Source organism: Galleria mellonella, unplaced genomic scaffold (assembly GCF_026898425.1).
Source record: "Galleria mellonella isolate WM207_F2 unplaced genomic scaffold, CSIRO_AGI_GalMel_v1 utg1260, whole genome shotgun sequence".
Lineage (NCBI taxonomy): Eukaryota > Metazoa > Arthropoda > Insecta > Lepidoptera > Pyralidae > Galleria > Galleria mellonella.
In genome coordinates, this window is record NW_026441985.1 from 64,844 (window position 1) to 88,288 (window position 23,445).

The 23,445-nt window shown below is 30.9% G+C and overlaps 1 protein-coding gene across 2 annotated transcripts in view; it reads left to right on the forward strand.

The window, feature by feature from the left end:
• Nucleotides 1-2,090: 2,090 nt before the first annotated feature.
• LOC113513821 (allantoicase-like) overlaps nt 2,091-23,445 on the forward strand; it is a 28,222-nt gene continuing 6,867 nt past the window's right edge. Inside the window, exons 1-3 of one of the 2 annotated variants that reach the window (XM_031911275.2) lie at nt 2,091-2,111; nt 22,628-22,826; nt 23,336-23,416. In XM_031911275.2, coding sequence (XP_031767135.2) covers nt 2,106-2,111; nt 22,628-22,826; nt 23,336-23,416 — 286 coding nt within the window. In that variant the 5' untranslated portion in view covers nt 2,091-2,105. Of the gene's footprint in view, nt 2,112-21,788; nt 21,924-22,627; nt 22,827-23,335; nt 23,417-23,445 lie in introns of those variants that run through there. The other variant, XM_031911271.2, reaches the window with a different exon arrangement.

Genomic DNA, 23,445 nt, shown 5'->3' on the forward strand with positions numbered 1-23,445 from the left:
AAACTTGTTTAAGATAATATATTTTTTCTAAGTTTGATTCATAATTAATTACATTTATTTGGTTCATTTCAGATCACAAAGATGTATTCTATATTAGTTATAACTAGCTATAAATGTAAACTGAATACCAATAAATAACTTTTTAAATACACTATCGGGGCGAAGAAAAACCTTTAAATTGAAAAACTTTTACTTTTTAAATAGTATCTACATACCTGCTTCTTTATTGCGGACATACTGACGTGGATTGCACCACGTTGTGGTCACATTTACCAGAGCAATACTTTGTACAAAAGTCGTTTGCTTGGACACCTCTGTCTCATTCGTGTTTCTACCGTGAAGCAATTGTGTTTGCATGGCTGTGTTTCTTTTTGAAGGGTGGGATATGGGAATGCACAGTACTGCTCATGTCTATAGGCGACGGTTACCGCTTTCCATTAGTTAGGCCATCAGCTTTTGTCATTGTAAGTTCCATAAAAAAGACAGGATTAAAGAGAGTGGCGTCTTCGTCTGGCAGCAATAAGTGTAAACTACGTGAAAGTTTAAAATGAACTAAATTTCTTTCTTTAAGCGTAGCAATTATTGGCAACATCTCCCTTATTTCTCCATCCATATCCATCCATATCCATTACCATCTCCTTATGCTTATGTCCATCTTAGGCCTATGTCCAACAGTGAACAGTTAATGGCTGATATAACAATGATAATAGATAAATTATATTAAATAATAATAATGTAATTGTTAATTTTATTTGACTATATTGAATATGTAATTTGACTTGATAATTGTTTGCGCATTGTTTTCTTTTTTTTTTATTATTCTATGATCATAATAATGTACTAGTATAAATTAAATTTGTATCCTTATTTAACGAATAAATTAGATTTGCATGCCTACAATTTTAAGGCAATTAGACAGATGCCAAAAAGTTGTGTCACATGGCCCTTATAATGTCAAATGTCTGTTTAAAGCAAATAAATATTTCATTTCATTTCATTTCATTTCATTTCATAAATATCGTCGTTATGTCTGTTTTTTGGATGTGACTAAGAAGCTTCTAAAAAATCTGGAACGTTTACAAAATCTAGCTATTAGGTTCATATTTGGTCTTCGTAAGTACGATCACGTCTCTGTCTTTCGCAATTAGTTAAACTGGCTCCCTATTCGACTTCGACGTGACATGCACATCCTTTATTTCCTTTTTAACACTTGAGAAGCTTCTAAAAAATCTGGAACGTTTACAAAATCTAGCTATTAGGTTCATCTTTGGTCTTCGTAAGTACGATCACGTCTCTGCTAACGAAATGCTTTCTCATTGTATTGGGTTGATTGGAAGAGATCTCTGTCAGAGATAAGTCCACCCTTGCTCACAACATTTATAAATACATTATTTTATATGTAACTTACAAGTGCAATAACAAATATATATTTATTGGTTATAATTTAATTAGCAAAGTTAACAGATAACGTTCTTCACCTATCAACACTGGTAACCCGTTAAAGTAGATCATACATACATTTTAGATAATACAGGGGGAATTACTATTTAATTTTAATATATTAAAAGGAATACTGTTATTCCTTTCCGATCTCCTTTAATTGTGTATTTAATACCTAAAAAAAATATTCGTATACTCACTACAACAATACAAGATTTTTCCAGTTTGAAGCTGATCAAATCTTTTGGTAATCGTATATTTTGACTTATGATATAGGTATCTTATTTATAATATCCTAGTATTTTTAACTGAGTTCAAGATATTAGGTCACGTACTATCTCTAAAGTCCACTATAACAGCATATAAGTATGTAAGTTGAGTGGCATTATACTCTTCATAATTAAAATTGCGCATACTATTATTTTACTCGGAATTTCTTTGCGTTATGGAATCCGAAAGGAAGATACCCGCAGAAGAACCAAAGTAACATAACCCGAAGGATAAGCAAGCTGAAGTGCCAATGGACTAATTACATAGCTCGAAGAATCGACAACCAATAAGGAAGAAAGATTCTTGAGTGGCGACCCTGTACGGGAAAACGCAGTATAACACGACTCCCCATTAGATTGAGTGACGACTTCAAATATATTGCAGGAAGTCAATGGATGCAGGTAACTCAAGAAAATGGTGGTCTATGCGTAAGGATTTTTTTAACAATTTTTAGATGGAGACTTTTAGACCGAATTTTTTTTTTATATTTACACGCATTTTTTTAAACATTATCTTTCAAACAGACTTTATCCTGATATATACACAACAAAAAGTAATTAACTAAATACATTTGGCAATTTGTTTTAATTTATATAGATAAAAATGCTGTGATATAACTATGCCTGTTTATACACCCATGGCACGAAACACGTGATTATCTTAATTTATTTTATTATATCATTCATATTTATTTACTTATATATCTTCTCATTTGCTATACTAATTAAGGACTAGATAAGAGCCCTTACTCATGAGTATAGGAACTCCGAAATTAATACACGATTAAAGTCAATATAAATAATTACAACACAGTGTGACTCACGATAGTTGTTACCTAATAGTGTAAATGTTACAAAATATGAATTTGAAAAAGTCAGTTTTTTATCAATGTAAGCTAGGCACTTTCTTCCATGCACAACCATACTTTGGAATCAACTTCCAGCAGCAGTATTTCTGAACCAATACGACATCATAACCTTCAAGAAAAGAGCATATTCCTTTTTATAATTCTGGCAGCACACCTGCAGTGACTCTGGTGTTGCAAGTGCTCATGGGCGGCGGCAGTCACTAACCATCAGATAAGCCGTAAGCTCTTTTGCCCCCTGTTTTATAAAAAAAATACGTACACGTTCCCCTAATGATAGCTCGCTACAATTGCTTATAGACCCTTGCAATATTAGAGATATTGCATGCGCACTACTAAACCTGTAGAGACCCTTTTATCCTTTTTTATATTGTATTCCGGTATTTATGGAAAACAACGTATATTAATTTACTTAAAAAAAAATCTTAAAAAGCGACATTTTTTTGTTGTAAATTGTTTCTTATTTTTAAAAATTGAAGATATATTCTTTTCCTATTTAAATGTAGCAGTTTAAGTAAATGAAGTCGCGTGAATCGGTATATAAGATAACCTGTCTTTTTCCGTCCCAAATGTTATGTACTATGCGAGATTTAACAATAATTGATTGAGCCAAACAGGTGACAAGAGGTAACAAAAGAACACATTTCATAAAAAAAATTTTTCATTAAAAAAAATGCTATAAAGTCTAAAGATTTTATTATTAAATGTTTCGTAAATATACATTTTATTTTAATATAATAATTGCCGGTTTAACTCACGTGTAATTTGGTTGAAGAAGCTCGAGTTTCGGAATTATTTGGGACTCCTACTCTTCAGCACTTTACGCTCAAAACTAAGGTTTTTTTTATACCACTGAGGTGGCAAACAAGCATACGGCCCACCACTTTTAAGAAAAGGTTGAAATCACATTTTCCTTCCCTTGAGTTATAATTTTTTATATTTCTAATTGAACTGTCGAATCTTAAAATCATTAAATTTCTAATGTAAGTAGTATATTCATTTATTTTAACATTTATTATATAACTAGGTAGGTATTATATTTAATTATAGTGTTTGTATGTATTAAGGTTTTTTTTATACCACTGAGGTGGCAAACAAGCATACGGCCCACCCGATGGTAAGTGGTTACCGTAGCCTATGAACACCTGCAATACTAGAGGTATTAGGCGTGCATTGCGTAAGGTAGGAGGGTAGTTATTGTATTTAAAAAAATCTAAAGATGTACTATATTTATTTATTTATTATATATTTATTTATTCTCTAATGGAAGTTTCCCTCCATCGATCGCCATTTGTCTCACTCTGTATAATTCATTATTATCATCATATCATTAGTGGAATTTCACCACTGTCTATAACTACCATGAATAAATACTATATAAATGGGCGGTACGTATGAGATGTGGTATCAAATCATATAGGTCATAGGTGTCTTATCTTGAATAGTTGTATAAACCGGTTTTGTGCTCCCAGATCCGACCCTTCATCCAATATGCGATAGTCAGGCACACTGCTCGTGTACATTGCAGTATCATTGTTATATATCTAAGTATAATAATTAGAAATTATTTTGAACAGTATTCAATGTAGTAACGCTAGTTTTCTGATTAGTTAAGCTATCAAATTTTAATATATTTTTTATTGTTAATTATCTTATCCACTACTTCATACACGTCGATTACAGAAGTAGGAAATCCATTGAATAAATTACTTTTAGATGGTATATCAAAATAAAAAATACACCAGACGTAAAACTAGATTTTAAATTGATGATGTAATTTTTGTATAATATCAGAACAAACATTCATACAGACGGACAGATAGAAAAAGAATCTAAAAATTATTATTTTAACACCTATTACCAAAGAGAAACTTAGTATAAAAGTCGTTTGCTTGGGCACCTCTGTCCTATTCGTGTTTCTACCGTGAAGCAGTTGTGTTTGCATGTCTGTGTTTCAGTTTGAAGGGTAAGATATGATAGTGAATTTACTGGGTACAGAGGAATAACACCCGAGTCCTCAGGAATGGCAACGCATGGAGGTATCATGGGCGAAATAGTATACACTGTTATGTCCATGGTATTGCTCGTGTCTATTGGCAGGTAGGGTTACCACTTTCCATGAGGTGGGCCGTCAGCTTGTTTGCCATTCTAAGTTGTATAAAATAAAATATTAGTCTCATATAGACATTCCGTGTTAGATACGATTGTTCTTAGAAACTGTCCAACGCGAAAAAAATATGAGCGGGTAATTTCAGTGTGAAAGATAGAATATTTTTAAATCCGACAGAGTAATCCCATTGATTACAAGAATAATTTCGAAAGTCGGTTCAAAATTAATAACGTAAAGGTGTGCCATAATCACAAAAACAATGTCTGAAATGTTGAGCATGTGCATGAGTTGAGCACTCTCTTCTCTTAGAAGTCTGTCAGATATGAATAACTACTTCTCGACAGTAATTTTAAGATCCTTGTTTACATTATACATTACATAATACCAATCATTATGTATAAGAAAGATAAACGTAAATAAAGACGTACTCTTAGGTCAGAACATATCTAGTGCAATTTTTTTTATGATTGGAATTAAGTAATAATTAATTGTTATGTCATTGTTTAAAATAGCACTAGAATAATGATAAAAAAAGAGTAATATATCTCTTATTATACCATTTAAAGAATAATACCATATATATATATATATATATATATATATATATATATATACAAAAGGCGGTCTTATCGCTACCAGTCTCTTCCAGACAACCTTTGTGTAGAGGATAAAAGAAAAACACGATAGCTATTTAGCGCAAGGAGCATATCGATTAAAAAAATATATTAATAGATATATATATATATATATATATATATATATATATATATATATATATATATATATATATATATATATATATATATATATATATATGTGTATAGTCATATGCATACCTTACGTTTATAATAGTATATATTGACCGTTCCTTATAGCAGTTTATGGTGGAGGCAATGTTCAGCTGTGGACATATAAAGGCTGATGGAAGATGAGATGGTGATATAAATAAAGAAAATGTAAATTAAAAATTGTATATAAAAATGAAAAATTAGTACATCTGTCAGCTAATTCTTAATAATATAATGTATGCATAAATTGGGTATAATAGTGATTATCGTCTTTTTGCAGTTTTCCCATATCTATCTGGGGTTGGCGTAATGTTTTCCCCATCTATTTATGTATATTTGTAATTATTTCAGTATTCACTTCCTATAGATGTACTCTGTACATACATTTACAAAAAAAAATTAAGAGTAAACAAGTTTTGTTACAATTACTACATGAATACTCTCTACATGAAGTTAGTTAAATTAATTGCGGTAACCTCTTACTATCAGGTGGTATAAAAAAAAATATTTTTCATTTATACTACTAATGAACATCAGCACACTGTCTTACACTTTATCTTAGATACTGTGTTACATTTTTATTTGCTTCTAGTTAAGCAGACTATACTCATACATCATCAGTGGAAGATGTGACGGTTCGCCTATAGTACAATAGGTTTAATACCATAAGTACATAGAAAGAAACAGGGGTTCCTATGGGTGACCGCTGCGAAAACTGAGCTATTTAATATAAACAAACTTTAAAGTCAAGGTTCACAATAGCGTACAGAGAAGACGTTACCATATATGAAATATTGACACAGAAGGGAAACTTCTTTGATGTGTTTCCAAAGTGTAGTGGATGTCACAAGAAAATTAAATAAATTAAACAAAAATATATTATATTTTATATATAACCAAATTATAGTTTACCTTTTTATCATCAGGTGTAAAAAGGATGCATACAACACAGTTTAATAAGGTTTATGAGAGTCTTTAAAGTTTTATAAATTCGATAATCAATTTAATAGAAAATACCAAAATACGTTAACATATAATTAAATTGAATTTGAAGAAAAGTTCAGTTCGAATAATAGGCTAAATCTGGTTATTGAAATATCTACCCTTCGGTGACATAATCTATGACGTTATTAGAAAAAAGAAGGAAAGAAAAAAAAAGGAGACGGCAGATCGGCGGGCGCGCGGGGGTCGCTTTTGAGGAATTGCGCAGAAAGAAAAAAAAAAATAATGGCGCAGGAGTGGTGTTTTAAGGAACTGCGCAATAAAATAAAAAAATAACTAGGATATAGATCTAGGAGGGACTGGATCGATGAAAGGGGTTTGAGATTTTAGTGGATCATTATGGATTAAGTGTGTGAAAGGAGAGAATGGAAGACTGGAAAATCCGGTGAGCTTGTTCCATTTATTACTACGTAGTTAGATTTTGACTGTGATCGCAGGCAATGTCTATACTTAATATTTTCCCAACAACTATTAAAATACGTATTTAGTTGAGTCCATATACCCTTAGGTAATGCGTATATCTTTAAATGCAATCACATTTGAACAAAATTCTAAATTAATATAATTTACGTAATAAAATATACTTATGTTATTCTACTCATATACAAAATCCAATTATATGGTCGTTTGATAGAACTTCATCAATTTGATTCAATGTTCTAATTGTCCAGTTTTGGAAAATACTTATTAAATCAGCTATTAAACTATTATAATACTAACTAGATTCATATCTAGTTACTATAAATTATTTATTTATTGAGGATAAATAGACTGAGGTGGCTGTGGTCTGGTCTCATTGCTGGGGAAACAACCATTGATGAGACAGAGATGTTATTGAGTGGCGACTCTGTGTGTGCAAGTGCGGTGTGGGCTACCTCCATTGGTTGGAGTGACTGTTTTATGTGTATTGTGGAGGTCGGTGGATGCAGGAGTTTGGGCCGTTCCTGGTGGCAGTCTGTGGGGAATTGCCTGTGTTCAATCGTGGATTGATGGTGGTTGAGACGATGATGATGATGGAATAGTTGTATTTATTACACTATTACAGTGTTGGTTTGGAATTTCTGTGCATGCTTAACGTCCCATGGTGAAATGTTTTCATACCATTGCTCGGTCGACTGAACTAATAATTCTTTTGTATACTTCTAATTACCCATGATTACATGTGGGGATTTGTTTTACACCAGATGTGCAAAGAAACAGCTTAACTGTTTCATGTAATATTATGTGAATGTAATACTTTTAATACATTATTAATTGTGTTATTAGATAAATTCATGTGACTGTGGGGTGTTTATGGTAAACAAGCCTGTATTGTTTAAATAGATATTTTGTCTTGATTTATTATAAACTTTAATATTGATTTTATTGTAGTGAGCAAGCTGACAATAACAACTCTTTGTATATTACTGCTTTTAATAATATTTAATTATATTGATATTATAGGTGTGGATTTATTTCCTAATGGTAATAAATGTACTAAAGGATTCTCTGACTATAGTTACTCTTAACTAGGTATGAGGTACAGTATAAAATTAGTACTAAATGACAAGTGTGAGTTATTTATTATTTATTATATTATTTTACTCATATTTAGGAAGAAAGTTGTCATGGCGATAAGGTTTGTATGTGTGTTGTTTGTTCATGCTATATTGACTAGACGGGTTCAGACAGGATTAAAATTAGTGAATCTTTATTGGATTTATATTTAATATACATATTTTGAGTGTTTATGGGAGTAGAATGGAGATATACAAGTGGTGGAATATAATATTAGTATTTTATAAATTTCATTGTCGAGTTGGTTGTGTATGTTGGGCTGTATCTAAGGAGATATGAACCTATTAATATCAAGTTAGGACAATTACTTTATATATTAATAAAGCAAACACTAACACTGATATTCACTTCTTTAATAAATTTACATTAGAGGTTAGAAATCAAATAGATAGCATATTGGGAAATGTTCATCACACATGTATTTGAGGAATGTTCTTGATAATTAGTACTGTATGTATATATTATTGCAAGTACAATTGCAATAAGAATGTTAAACTTCTAATCTTCTGTTCATTCTTGAATTTGAAAGTAAGCTTGGCTACTGATATGAATATAAAACTGCAGCATTACTGGATACTATTAATTATTACTGGTGTAAACCTTGATTATTTATATCACTGATAATTTAGTTATATATTACGGTTGATATATGATGATTTTATATTTAATTATATTAAACAAATACAAATAAACAAACTTGCTAGTATTTGTTACGTTGACAGTTGTGATAGATAATCAAAATTCAATTCAATACATCAATACGTCATTCAATACGTCATTAATGTGACAGATGTCAAACAAAAGGAGATTATACACGTTATGATTCTATATCTAAGTCTATAGAAAATTTATATAATTTTCTGTTATTTTATAATAACTGTAGGGGAAATATTGGAATTATTTATATGAGAAATTTTACTTAAATGATATGATAATTATTTAAAGACCTAATTTCTTAGGGATTTAATCATGATGATTTAAACACTAAAACACTTGTTTATCTGAGAAATCCTCTTAGTAAATAGGTTTACTAAGACACTAAAAGGAAGTAGATATAGTATAACTATAGTACAACTACAATAATTGTATAAGACTTACTGTCCTTTCTATACAAATATATATTTAATATATATCTTTCACATTATAATTATGCAATATATTGCCTCTACTACTACAACATACACAAATAGGACTTATTGTCCTTTCTATATACCTATATATAATAATTGACCTGGCACTTTAATGTGTAATTTATCAGTGCTTATGACAACAACCAATTAGGACTTATAGTCCTCTCTATAAAGCTACATAATTATTTAATCTGATTATTTCACAATGTGATTAATCAAACCTCTACAAATATTACAAAAGATCTCTATTACTCTCAACACAATAATAGCTTGTTGGACTTAGTGTCCTCAAACTTATAGAAAACCCAACTGGTTATTTCACGAGACGTTGTTAACTTGTGATTAATCAGTGTCTTTTAAAGGACTTATAGTTCCTTTAGATATATCTCTCTGAATAAATAATTGGTTAATTCACAATGTGGTTAATCAACAATAATATTATATATAATTGACTGGACTTATAGTTCATTCAATAGCACTCATTACTTTTAGTAGCTCTCGACCTATGGGGTGGACTACTCGTTCTTAGGCTCCGGCCTAATCAACAGATTTAACTTGAACCTTGAGTATTCTTGGTATTAAGTAAATAATATTAAATTGACAATGCTATGTTATGATATAGCAATTATCAACATTATATGGCTTGGCCAATTCCAGGGTGTTGAAGGTATCCCCTATCACACAAATCTTCATCTCTATCGGACTGTCTTCACAGGTGATCTCTAATGTCACATTATAGGGCCGAAGGGTTATGTCCCATCAAAGTAGGTTCTGGTGTCTGGGTGATCTCGCTTCTTGGTTTGATCTCTTGTGGAGCCGAAGGGAAACCCCCATTGAGTAAGCTCGTAACAGGGTGACGCTGGGAAACAGTTTCGTACTGTTAGTGGGTGATCTCTATGTCGCCATATAGGACTGAAAGGGTCATCGCCCATGAGTAAGCTCTCGTGTCGGAGTGATCCTGGGATTTCAGTTCCGATCCTTTTGCCTCTGGCAAACTCCAATTTATACTGGAAGCATCGTGGGGCTGGTGGAGCCACTGTAATGTTGAAGTAAATGTACTTATGTTTGGTTTGGAACTGAGAATACTCATTCCCTTATTACCATCAGAGTGCATTAATAAATAGTAATACCCTTCCCTACCTTTTTGGAGGAAGAGTTATAGATAGTTGGAAAGTCTTCCACTGGTCCGGGCGTGTGAGGGGCCCGACCGCTCCCCCATTTTTTTATTATTACAGTTATTCTGTAATTTACTATTAAATTAACATAACTTCCTTGTTACATGAATTATGAGTATAATTCATTAATTATTCTTAATCATTAAAGATTTATCAATCATCTTCATTATTTAACTCCTATCATATACCAATTAAAGAACCTTTTGGTTATTACACACACAATGGGTCCTACATTACTAGACGATCACACATTTATTTATCTGGCCAGATGATCAAGTGTTCTACTATAAGATCTGTTCAATATTAAGTGTTTATTGTAAGGGTTTATATGATTCATAGGATGTTTGGGGTGTATAAGGCAATATAGGTATGGGGTTATATTGAGGGTGTTAGGCCATTCTTTAGGGTAAGTTTTCATTAGATTTTCATGGGTTTTCATTAGATTAAGCCTTCGTAGGTTTTTCATAGGCTTTGTAGGTTTTCAATGTGTAGCTTAGTTCAGAGGGTAGTTATTATAAGGGGTGCAAAGGGGGGGGGGACCATCACAATTGGTGCCGTAGTGACCAGGATATAATTGGTTCATGGCTATTTACATATCAGATCAATAAGAACACTTGGTCACAATTGGAGCTTGTGACTTCAGGGATTGGTTATTAAAATATGAAGGAGTATAAAGTTAAACAGTAATATCTGCTAATAGTATAACTCAAAACCAACTTTGATGATTATGACTAAATAATTATACCGTCATAGATCTAGGATTTGGACCTAATTTCATGATTTCTATGTGTATAGGTAAATAGCCTATTTTACTGTTATCTCATGTTCTTAGGATTTAATTTATCAAATTCATTCAGTGGTTACCTATTGGAGTCAATTATACAACAAATTTACATGATTTGGTTTATATTTTATTTTACTCTATATCAATTGAGTAAATAACATTAGGTATTACACTAATAGGTACATAACAATAGTAGTGAGGATAGCTTACTAGGTTATATTCAGTTCACATTGATCTAATTTTATGCTATAGGACACATTTATTATTCTTTTGCTTCATTAATTCTCAATACTTACTGAACTATTAATTTAACATTATATAAATTTTATAAACAATAATTATGCTATAATGACTTATACATAAAATTTATTAAATTATTTTTATTGTGAAAGAAATGATTTAAGATGAATTAATGACATTATTCATTTCTGAGGAAATATCCAATTGACTTTTATTTCATAAACTTTTATGATGCAGTGACATTGATTATATATATAAAAAAAAATATTAAATAATTATGATTTGATTTTGATCATCCTAAGATGTTTAAATAGCTTATATAATGTTTTATAGGGGGTTTCAAATTGAAAGTTAGACGTTTCATAAAATATCATTAAGGTTAGTTAGGGCCTTTAGTTACTTTATTTGATTACCTAAATTTGAAAATTTAATTAGTTGTTTTCATGTTGTTAAATTTAATTCCAATAATTTATTAGGATGCTATTATAATATTTTATTTATGGTTCTATACATAATTTCTTTATTCCACTTTACAATTATATTTCAGATTTTATTTGATTATTCGCTTATTTTGACTTAGACACTTATTATAAAAAAAAAAAAAAACTATACTTATATCAGAGGGAGATTTTGTAGGTTATTTATACATATACACTCTTTACATGCCTAAGCATTTTACATACTTAGATGTTGCGCACACTTAGTTTATTTTGCTCTTTGTAATTGCATATAACACAAGACATTTGTATCTTTTTAAATGATAATTTATTGTACAAAATAAATTAATTGATGTATCTAATATAGTTGGTTGTATTTATGTTGGGTTTGCTGTTGTGATCTTTTGGAGGAGGCGATGGGGGGTGTCTATCTACCTATCTAATGGGGTTACATAATATTTTATTATAAAACTTATTGATCATGTTATTTCTGAGAGTATTAAGAAATAGTCATTGGTAATTTAAGTATATTAAAGGAATTTCTTATAATAAGAGTTTTAAACTATGGGGGCCGTTTGTATTATTTTATGCAACATATTTATAGGAGTCTTAAAATTGGGGAGCCGTGCAAAATTTGTCAGACAGATAAGAGTTTTAAACTATGGGGCCGTTTATATTATTTTATGCAACATATTTATAGGAGTCTTAAAATTGGGGGGCCGTGCAGGAATTGTCAGATAGGGGGGTCGGTGGTGATAAATTATTATTTATATAAACTTTACGTCTATGATTAAAATTAATAAATAAAACTAAATTTATTTGAATTTTCTTAGGGACTGTTATATTTTTTATTATTATTCAATGAATACTAGGTTTATTTCTTAGATAAAGTTTTATTCGTATTGTTTAAATTTATTTTAACAAATTTATTTGAACATCTTCATTTTAATATTTAATTAATTTGGGATTTTATCTAATCATTTATTTACACTTAGACAATTATTTTAGGATTCCTTTTTGCATTTATTACATTTTAATGCTTAAATTATTTCACTTCATTTCGTTTTAGGTTTTTTTATTTAGGCTCTTTCGCTTGTTGATATGTTATACTCATACATTTAAGCTCTTAATTATGAACTTCCATTTAGATGTTTTAACTCGTATCTTTTAAATAGATACTTTATCTAAATTTACTGATACAAATAACGTATCTATTAGGTTCTTTACTTGAAGCTCTTCACATATTTAGGTTTTATACATTTAGACTCCTCACATACTTAGGCTTTTCATACATTTAGGTTTTATAGACTCCTTTACACACATTTAGGATTGTATTCATTTATGCTGTTTATGACATTGTAATTACATGCATTGAATTTATTACATATAAATAAACGAGTATAAAAATTTTAATTATAAAATTTAATGGATTCACTCTATCATTACAGCGTATGCAAATTAATTATAAATAATTATTTACAAATCTATTCATAAATAAATATTATGCTTAATTATTAATATATTGAGTAGAAATTTTAAAGCTATTCATACACATAACATTCAACAACACATAACTTCGGGTTTAAAGATCTTTTTAATACTTTTATTGTTTTGAGTCTTAAGAATGTCAGAGTGTTAGGCTAGTATCGATGAATCAATGAAAAATTTAAATGATGATCTTAAGCTCTGTAAAGTTAAATTATATACACATATATGAAGTACATTTTTAGGGTTGGAAAAAAAAATTTGTAACAATAAACTTATCTTGTTGTAATTATCAATCCGGTAAACTCCTTGATAATTAGGGGGCCGGATGTGACGGTTCGCCTATAGTACAATAGGTTTAATACCATAAGTACATAGAAAGAAACAGGGGTTCCTATGGGTGACCGCTGCGAAAACTGAGCTATTTAATATAAACAAACTTTAAAGTCAAGGTTCACAATAGCGTACAGAGAAGACGTTACCATATATGAAATATTGACACAGAAGGGAAACTTCTTTGATGTGTTTCCAAAGTGTAGTGGATGTCACAAGAAAATTAAATAAATTAAACAAAAATATATTATATTTTATATATAACCAAATTATAGTTTACCTTTTTATCATCAGGTGTAAAAAGGATGCATACAACACAGTTTAATAAGGTTTATGAGAGTCTTTAAAGTTTTATAAATTCGATAATCAATTTAATAGAAAATACCAAAATACGTTAACATATAATTAAATTGAATTTGAAGAAAAGTTCAGTTCGAATAATAGGCTAAATCTGGTTATTGAAATATCTACCCTTCGGTGACATAATCTATGACGTTATTAGAAAAAAGAAGGAAAGAAAAAAAAAGTAGACGGCAGATCGGCGGGCGCGCGGGGGTCGCTTTTGAGGAATTGCGCAGAAAGAAAAAAAAAATAATGGCGCAGGAGTGGTGTTTTAAGGAACTGCGCAATAAAATAAAAAAATAACTAGGATATAGATCTAGGAGGGACTGGATCGATGAAAGGGGTTTGAGATTTTAGTGGATCATTATGGATTAAGTGTGTGAAAGGAGAGAATGGAAGACTGGAAAATCCGGTGAGCTTGTTCCATTTATTACTACGTAGTTAGATTTTGACTGTGATCGCAGGCAATGTCTATACTTAATATTTTCCCAACAACTATTAAAATACGTATTTAGTTGAGTCCATATACCCTTAGGTAATGCGTATATCTTTAAATGCAATCACATTTGAACAAAATTCTAAATTAATATAATTTACGTAATAAAATATACTTATGTTATTCTACTCATATACAAAATCCAATTATATGGTCGTTTGATAGAACTTCATCAATTTGATTCAATGTTCTAATTGTCCAGTTTTGGAAAATACTTATTAAATCAGCTATTAAACTATTATAATACTAACTAGATTCATATCTAGTTACTATAAATTATTTATTTATTGAGGATAAATAGACTGAGGTGGCTGTGGTCTGGTCTCATTGCTGGGGAAACAACCATTGATGAGACAGAGATGTTATTGAGTGGCGACTCTGTGTGTGCAAGTGCGGTGTGGGCTACCTCCATTGGTTGGAGTGACTGTTTTATGTGTATTGTGGAGGTCGGTGGATGCAGGAGTTTGGGCCGTTCCTGGTGGCAGTCTGTGGGGAATTGCCTGTGTTCAATCGTGGATTGATGGTGGTTGAGACGATGATGATGATGGAATAGTTGTATTTATTACACTATTACAGTGTTGGTTTGGAATTTCTGTGCATGCTTAACGTCCCATGGTGAAATGTTTTCATACCATTGCTCGGTCGACTGAACTAATAATTCTTTTGTATACTTCTAATTACCCATGATTACATGTGGGGATTTGTTTTACACCAGATGTGCAAAGAAACAGCTTAACTGTTTCATGTAATATTATGTGAATGTAATACTTTTAATACATTATTAATTGTGTTATTAGATAAATTCATGTGACTGTGGGGTGTTTATGGTAAACAAGCCTGTATTGTTTAAATAGATATTTTGTCTTGATTTATTATAAACTTTAATATTGATTTTATTGTAGTGAGCAAGCTGACAATAACAACTCTTTGTATATTACTGCTTTTAATAATATTTAATTATATTGATATTATAGGTGTGGATTTATTTCCTAATGGTAATAAATGTACTAAAGGATTCTCTGACTATAGTTACTCTTAACTAGGTATGAGGTACAGTATAAAATTAGTACTAAATGACAAGTGTGAGTTATTTATTATTTATTATATTATTTTACTCATATTTAGGAAGAAAGTTGTCATGGCGATAAGGTTTGTATGTGTGTTGTTTGTTCATGCTATATTGACTAGACGGGTTCAGACAGGATTAAAATTAGTGAATCTTTATTGGATTTATATTTAATATACATATTTTGAGTGTTTATGGGAGTAGAATGGAGATATACAAGTGGTGGAATATAATATTAGTATTTTATAAATTTCATTGTCGAGTTGGTTGTGTATGTTGGGCTGTATCTAAGGAGATATGAACCTATTAATATCAAGTTAGGACAATTACTTTATATATTAATAAAGCAAACACTAACACTGATATTCACTTCTTTAATAAATTTACATTAGAGGTTAGAAATCAAATAGATAGCATATTGGGAAATGTTCATCACACATGTATTTGAGGAATGTTCTTGATAATTAGTACTGTATGTATATATTATTGCAAGTACAATTGCAATAAGAATGTTAAACTTCTAATCTTCTGTTCATTCTTGAATTTGAAAGTAAGCTTGGCTACTGATATGAATATAAAACTGCAGCATTACTGGATACTATTAATTATTACTGGTGTAAACCTTGATTATTTATATCACTGATAATTTAGTTATATATTACGGTTGATATATGATGATTTTATATTTAATTATATTAAACAAATACAAATAAACAAACTTGCTAGTATTTGTTACGTTGACAGTTGTGATAGATAATCAAAATTCAATTCAATACATCAATACGTCATTCAATACGTCATTAATGTGACAGATGTCAAACAAAAGGAGATTATACACGTTATGATTCTATATCTAAGTCTATAGAAAATTTATATAATTTTCTGTTATTTTATAATAACTGTAGGGGAAATATTGGAATTATTTATATGAGAAATTTTACTTAAATGATATGATAATTATTTAAAGACCTAATTTCTTAGGGATTTAATCATGATGATTTAAACACTAAAACACTTGTTTATCTGAGAAATCCTCTTAGTAAATAGGTTTACTAAGACACTAAAAGGAAGTAGATATAGTATAACTATAGTACAACTACAATAATTGTATAAGACTTACTGTCCTTTCTATACAAATATATATTTAATATATATCTTTCACATTATAATTATGCAATATATTGCCTCTACTACTACAACATACACAAATAGGACTTATTGTCCTTTCTATATACCTATATATAATAATTGACCTGGCACTTTAATGTGTAATTTATCAGTGCTTATGACAACAACCAATTAGGACTTATAGTCCTCTCTATAAAGCTACATAATTATTTAATCTGATTATTTCACAATGTGATTAATCAAACCTCTACAAATATTACAAAAGATCTCTATTACTCTCAACACAATAATAGCTTGTTGGACTTAGTGTCCTCAAACTTATAGAAAACCCAACTGGTTATTTCACGAGACGTTGTTAACTTGTGATTAATCAGTGTCTTTTAAAGGACTTATAGTTCCTTTAGATATATCTCTCTGAATAAATAATTGGTTAATTCACAATGTGGTTAATCAACAATAATATTATATATAATTGACTGGACTTATAGTTCATTCAATAGCACTCATTACTTTTAGTAGCTCTCGACCTATGGGGTGGACTACTCGTTCTTAGGCTCCGGCCTAATCAACAGATTTAACTTGAACCTTGAGTATTCTTGGTATTAAGTAAATAATATTAAATTGACAATGCTATGTTATGATATAGCAATTATCAACATTATATGGCTTGGCCAATTCCAGGGTGTTGAAGGTATCCCCTATCACACAAATCTTCATCTCTATCGGACTGTCTTCACAGGTGATCTCTAATGTCACATTATAGGGCCGAAGGGTTATGTCCCATCAAAGTAGGTTCTGGTGTCTGGGTGATCTCGCTTCTTGGTTTGATCTCTTGTGGAGCCGAAGGGAAACCCCCATTGAGTAAGCTCGTAACAGGGTGACGCTGGGAAACAGTTTCGTACTGTTAGTGGGTGATCTCTATGTCGCCATATAGGACTGAAAGGGTCATCGCCCATGAGTAAGCTCTCGTGTCGGAGTGATCCTGGGATTTCAGTTCCGATCCTTTTGCCTCTGGCAAACTCCAATTTATACTGGAAGCATCGTGGGGCTGGTGGAGCCACTGTAATGTTGAAGTAAATGTACTTATGTTTGGTTTGGAACTGAGAATACTCATTCCCTTATTACCATCAGAGTGCATTAATAAATAGTAATACCCTTCCCTACCTTTTTGGAGGAAGAGTTATAGATAGTTGGAAAGTCTTCCACTGGTCCGGGCGTGTGAGGGGCCCGACCGCTCCCCCATTTTTTTATTATTACAGTTATTCTGTAATTTACTATTAAATTAACATAACTTCCTTGTTACATGAATTATGAGTATAATTCATTAATTATTCTTAATCATTAAAGATTTATCAATCATCTTCATTATTTAACTCCTATCATATACCAATTAAAGAACCTTTTGGTTATTACACACACAATGGGTCCTACATTACTAGACGATCACACATTTATTTATCTGGCCAGATGATCAAGTGTTCTACTATAAGATCTGTTCAATATTAAGTGTTTATTGTAAGGGTTTATATGATTCATAGGATGTTTGGGGTGTATAAGGCAATATAGGTATGGGGTTATATTGAGGGTGTTAGGCCATTCTTTAGGGTAAGTTTTCATTAGATTTTCATGGGTTTTCATTAGATTAAGCCTTCGTAGGTTTTTCATAGGCTTTGTAGGTTTTCAATGTGTAGCTTAGTTCAGAGGGTAGTTATTATAAGGGGTGCAAAGGGGGGGGGGACCATCACAAAGACTTTGTACAAAAGTCGATTGCTTGAGTACCTCTGTCCCATTCGTGTTTCAACCGTGAAGCAGTTGTGTTTGCATGACTGTGTTTCATTTTGAAGGGTGGGATATGGCGTGAATTAACAGGGTACAGAGGAATAACACCTGAGTCCTCAGGAATGGCAACGCATGGGAAGTATTATTGGCGAAACAGTACACTCTGTTATGTCCATGGTACTGCTCATGTCTATCGGCGACAGTTACCACTTTCCATCAGGTGGGCCGTCAGTTTGTTTGCCATTCTAAGTTATATAAAAAATACTACATTTACTGTTTCTAGAATATTCTTTTTATATTACTAGTAACACTATCAGCTTGTCTATATATAGACCACCTCTTTTTTGTCCTTTATTAATCTCTTTGCTTTCAAACCTCTTTTTTCCAACAGCAAGGTTGTTGTTTTTGTGTGTTTTTTTGCGCGTTATTCTTGCAAGTCTGTGTTATTTCTACAAATAGAGCAAAAACATTTAATGTTTCTTCCTTACCTTACCTTTTTTTTTTTTGAGGGAATCGGGTAATGTTAGAAATAAAGGATTGGTGTTAATGACTTATACTAAACATTCCTAGATATTTAATGCAATTGCCCTTCCTTAACTTACTATAATCATTCATTAATATCGAATTAGGCACTTCATCATCGTCATCGTCATCATATCTTTCATTAACTGTCCACTACTGAAGATAAGCCTTCCTCAGAAGGGAAGTTTTGTCAGTAGTTGCCACGCTTGGCAGGCGGGTTGGCAACCGCAGTTAGGCTTCGTTTTAAGAGGGACGCTGCTGCTCGTCCCTGCCTTGGTCTTCCTTTGGCTGCCTCTTACGACTCCCACGGAAAAGGAAGGGGTGGTCTATTCTGTACCTATACCTACACCTACACGGTGAATTAAGCACTTATAACTTCATAATGGGTATAGTCCAGTGTTACCATGATAGTCAAGTCCATAACAGGTGGGGCTATGTTACAGCTAAACTGATCAACGTAGGTCGAAGGATAAGCTAGCTGAAGTGGATTATACGTCACATAGTTCGAAGAACCGATAGCCAATGGAAAAAAATGTTCTTGAGTGTCGACTCCGGACATGTAAACGCAGTGTAGGACAATTTCCCACTAGATGGAACGACGACCTCAAATGCATTGCAGGTAGTCAGTGAATGCAGATGCCGTTCCTTATGGTAGTCTACAGCGTTAATTTTACTTCCACACATCTTTTGCCATACCCACGATACACTTCCATACATGAATGTTGGTGTCAGTACTCCCTGACACTATCATCCCAAGTCGTAAGGTGCATAGAAAAATAATCAGAAAAATCTATACATCAAATATCTTTTTTCTGCTATGCACAAATATCCCAAATATATATATATATATATATATATATATATATATATATATATATATATATATATATATATATATATATATATATATATATATATATATATATATATATATATATATATATATATATAATTATATAACTATATTTACCTATTAAGCTACTCTAGCTATCATTTATTTGTAGAGACTATTCTAAAGTAGTAACAATAACTAATTATGTTGATCATTTAACGCTATGTTCACCAATTAAAACATCAATTAAGTCGCAAATATCAAGCGGTCAACAAAATACAAAATCATTGTAACGAATGTCGAATAAACCGCTAAATGATATTATTATTAACATAATTATTCTTACAATGAGGGATTTTGTACTGCACTACTAGTTAATTTACAGGATACAGAGGAATAACACCTGACTGTCCTCAGGAATGACAACGTCTGGAGGATATCATGGGCAAAACAGTATACTCTGTTATGTCCATGGTACTGCTCATGTCTATAGGCGACGATTACCATTTTCTATCAGGTGGGCCGTCAATTTGTTTGTTATTCTAAGTGGCATAAAAAAGTCGAAAAGAGAAAAACGTAGTGTCAATAGTATTTTGACAGTTGAATGCGTCGTATTCAAATTTCAAAATAATTGTAATTTTTTTACTAATAATTCATTTATTTATTCATTAAAAATAATTACAACTTATAACAGCAAAAGCCAAATCAATGTTATAAATCTAGTATAATATCTATAATATATTTATAATATATTTTTTGGAATAAAAGATTCAGTTATTCTGATAACTCCTTTAAAAATAATCTCATTATTATAATATAACTAGTCACTTAATTATCATTGTTTAAATTATAATTATATTAAATTTAGAATTTTTCTTCGTCCGATCAATGTTGAAACCTCAGTCAGACAAAGCAAGTACTTAATTTTTTTTTTATACAACTTTAAATGACAAACAAGCTGAAGTACCTGATGGAAATATTCTATAACGCATTACCATGGTCAGTATACTGTTTCGAATCAGGTCGAATTCGAGATCAGAGTCGACTATCACTTTGCCCTTCCGCAAACAATCGTGGTAAATTCTTAGTAAATTCGTCACGAGGGACCATTTGATTTTATTCTCACCTATCATCTCCCAATGATAATCCGATAGCACAAGCAGATTTACGCTTACATTTCCATCCACTAAAAAAAACTTCAGCACAGTGCTCATCAATGCGAAACAAAACAACAACTTTGTGTTCAATTATCAATTAAGTTAAACAGTTTATTTAAAGTATTATTTTTAGCAAGTTAAAAATAGCTGATTCATTTAATTGAATGTGGTCAATTCTGTTAACGTTTATTTGTTTATATATTTTATTTTTATTTAAAAATAGCCTATGCATTTAATATTAAATACGAATTAATTAATTGATAATTATATTGTTAAATGTTAAAATTGAAAATCGAATTAGTTATATTAAGCCTATGATAAATGTTGATTGTGATGATGGCCTTTTATGAAAATATAAAAAAAAAAGTTTATACCATTTTTATAACTAAAGTATGTCGAATATTTTATAAATAAACAAAATATCATAAGTAAGAACAATTACCCTGAGGATTTCATATAAAATTTATTATATTATCTTAATAACAATACATTTTATATTATCATGTATATTTAAACAATGTATTTTTAAACAATGAAATGCGATAGTATTCCTATGAGGTAATGAGAACAAAGCCGCAAGATATAACAAATATAAACATAAAAATATTCTTCTTGGTTTCACAGACAAAACCGTGTCGAACTTACGTCAAACTTTTTTACAATATATATCGTCGTTGAGACTATTGAATTGTAAATGTGACTTTCACGTGAATTGCTCGCATGTAATTTTGTAAAATCTCAAATTTTCCATGTCAATGAATTTAACAGAATCGCAACTGTATTATTTACGTATATGCCACTTACTATTCTTCTTATTATCTGCGTTACTACAAAACGATATAAAAGGAGCACAAGTCAGACACAAATCAGTGTTTGCTTGGAAACAAAGCAGGAAGCATCTATTGTTTGTTTTTCTTACATTTACATTAATATGATCGAGAAAGCACCCGCTTTTACTGAACTGGGGGAGTTTGCGAGCATTGGTGTAAGTCTACGTATCTTTTTATTATTTTTTTATTTATAAAGATAATAAATTTATGCAAATTAAATGTAAGTTACAATTACAAAATATGTAATTCACATGGACAAGTTAAGCTGTTGAAGGGTAAATAAGTAACAGATATCAAATGCATAAACATCCGAAGTTAAATAAAATAAAAATATGTGTCTTATATATTTACTTCAAATTCAATGCAAACTGCTAAGCCATTTGCGTTTGATTGAGTAACAAACATAATATTATAAACATGCAAACATTTTTACAATCTTTCACATTTATTAGTATAATGAAATAAATAAATAAAAATACATGTTTCCTACTAAAAAGAAAACAAAACCATGAATTTTTACAAATATTTTTAACTATATATAGGGAATTATATAAAAATAAACAATGGAAGAAAGAACCTCTCGTTCTTGAAGACGAAGGTCTTTAGAGATTTCGATTTAGAGAAGTCTCCCAATTCTTGGCTGTCTTCATCCATTGTTCACCAGTCGCTGGTATTTTTCAAATCAAATAAGTAGAATCAATTGGATGTAAATGAATACATTTTTTATTTTACTGAACTAGGTGTTATCTTGCGGAGGTCCATAATTCTGGTTATAATAGTGGTGGTAAATTTTCGAGTGAAAACACACTAATGGTAATTGAATTAAATTAAATAATTTGATACATATTTTATCTTACAGGCTGGTGGTACAGTAGTGTTTGCAACAGACGATTTTTTCGCTCCATGTGAGAATATGATAGCGGATTCGGAGCCAATATTTTTACCTGATAAGTTCACAGAGTATGGAAAATGGATGGATGGGTGGGAGACCCGCAGGAAAAGGATCGCTGGCCATGACTGGTGCATTATCAAGCTGGCTACAAAATGTGTTATCAGAGGTACCTAGTTTAGTTTAAAAGAAACTATGTCCTAAGACTTGATATACGTGAATAAATTTAAAAATTATTACAGGATATTGGGGAATGTTACAAGGTATTACTTCTGTAATCACGTTGATCAAAAAGTCATTGTTATTAAAAAAAGAGCGACGAAGGATCACGATGATCTGACCTTTATTTATTTTTGGTTAATTATTTTTTATGATATTTATTTGCCATCATATATCTCACCATAGAACTGGAGTTCACCCATATTTCTTGAGTGCGTGGCACACTGCCACTGTCTGTGCATTCCGTTTTTTCCCACTTCGCATGTTGTGTTGTGAAAATAGCTTCCTTCTTCAATTTTCCTTTTATATGGGGAATAATATATAATATGAAGCTTTACAAATAACGTGCTTACAAATATTTAAAATGCTGGCAACGTACTGTTCACAATATTATTAGCATACGATTTTTTGGGATTTTATTACGTCTCCACTTCTCATTATTTATTTTAATTTTTTTAGGTTTACTGGTCGACACTGCATTTTTTACTGGGAACTACACTCCAAAATATTCTTTACAAGCTGCATGTTTGACACCTGAAGGTATGTTTTAAGTAGTAATTTATTTATAT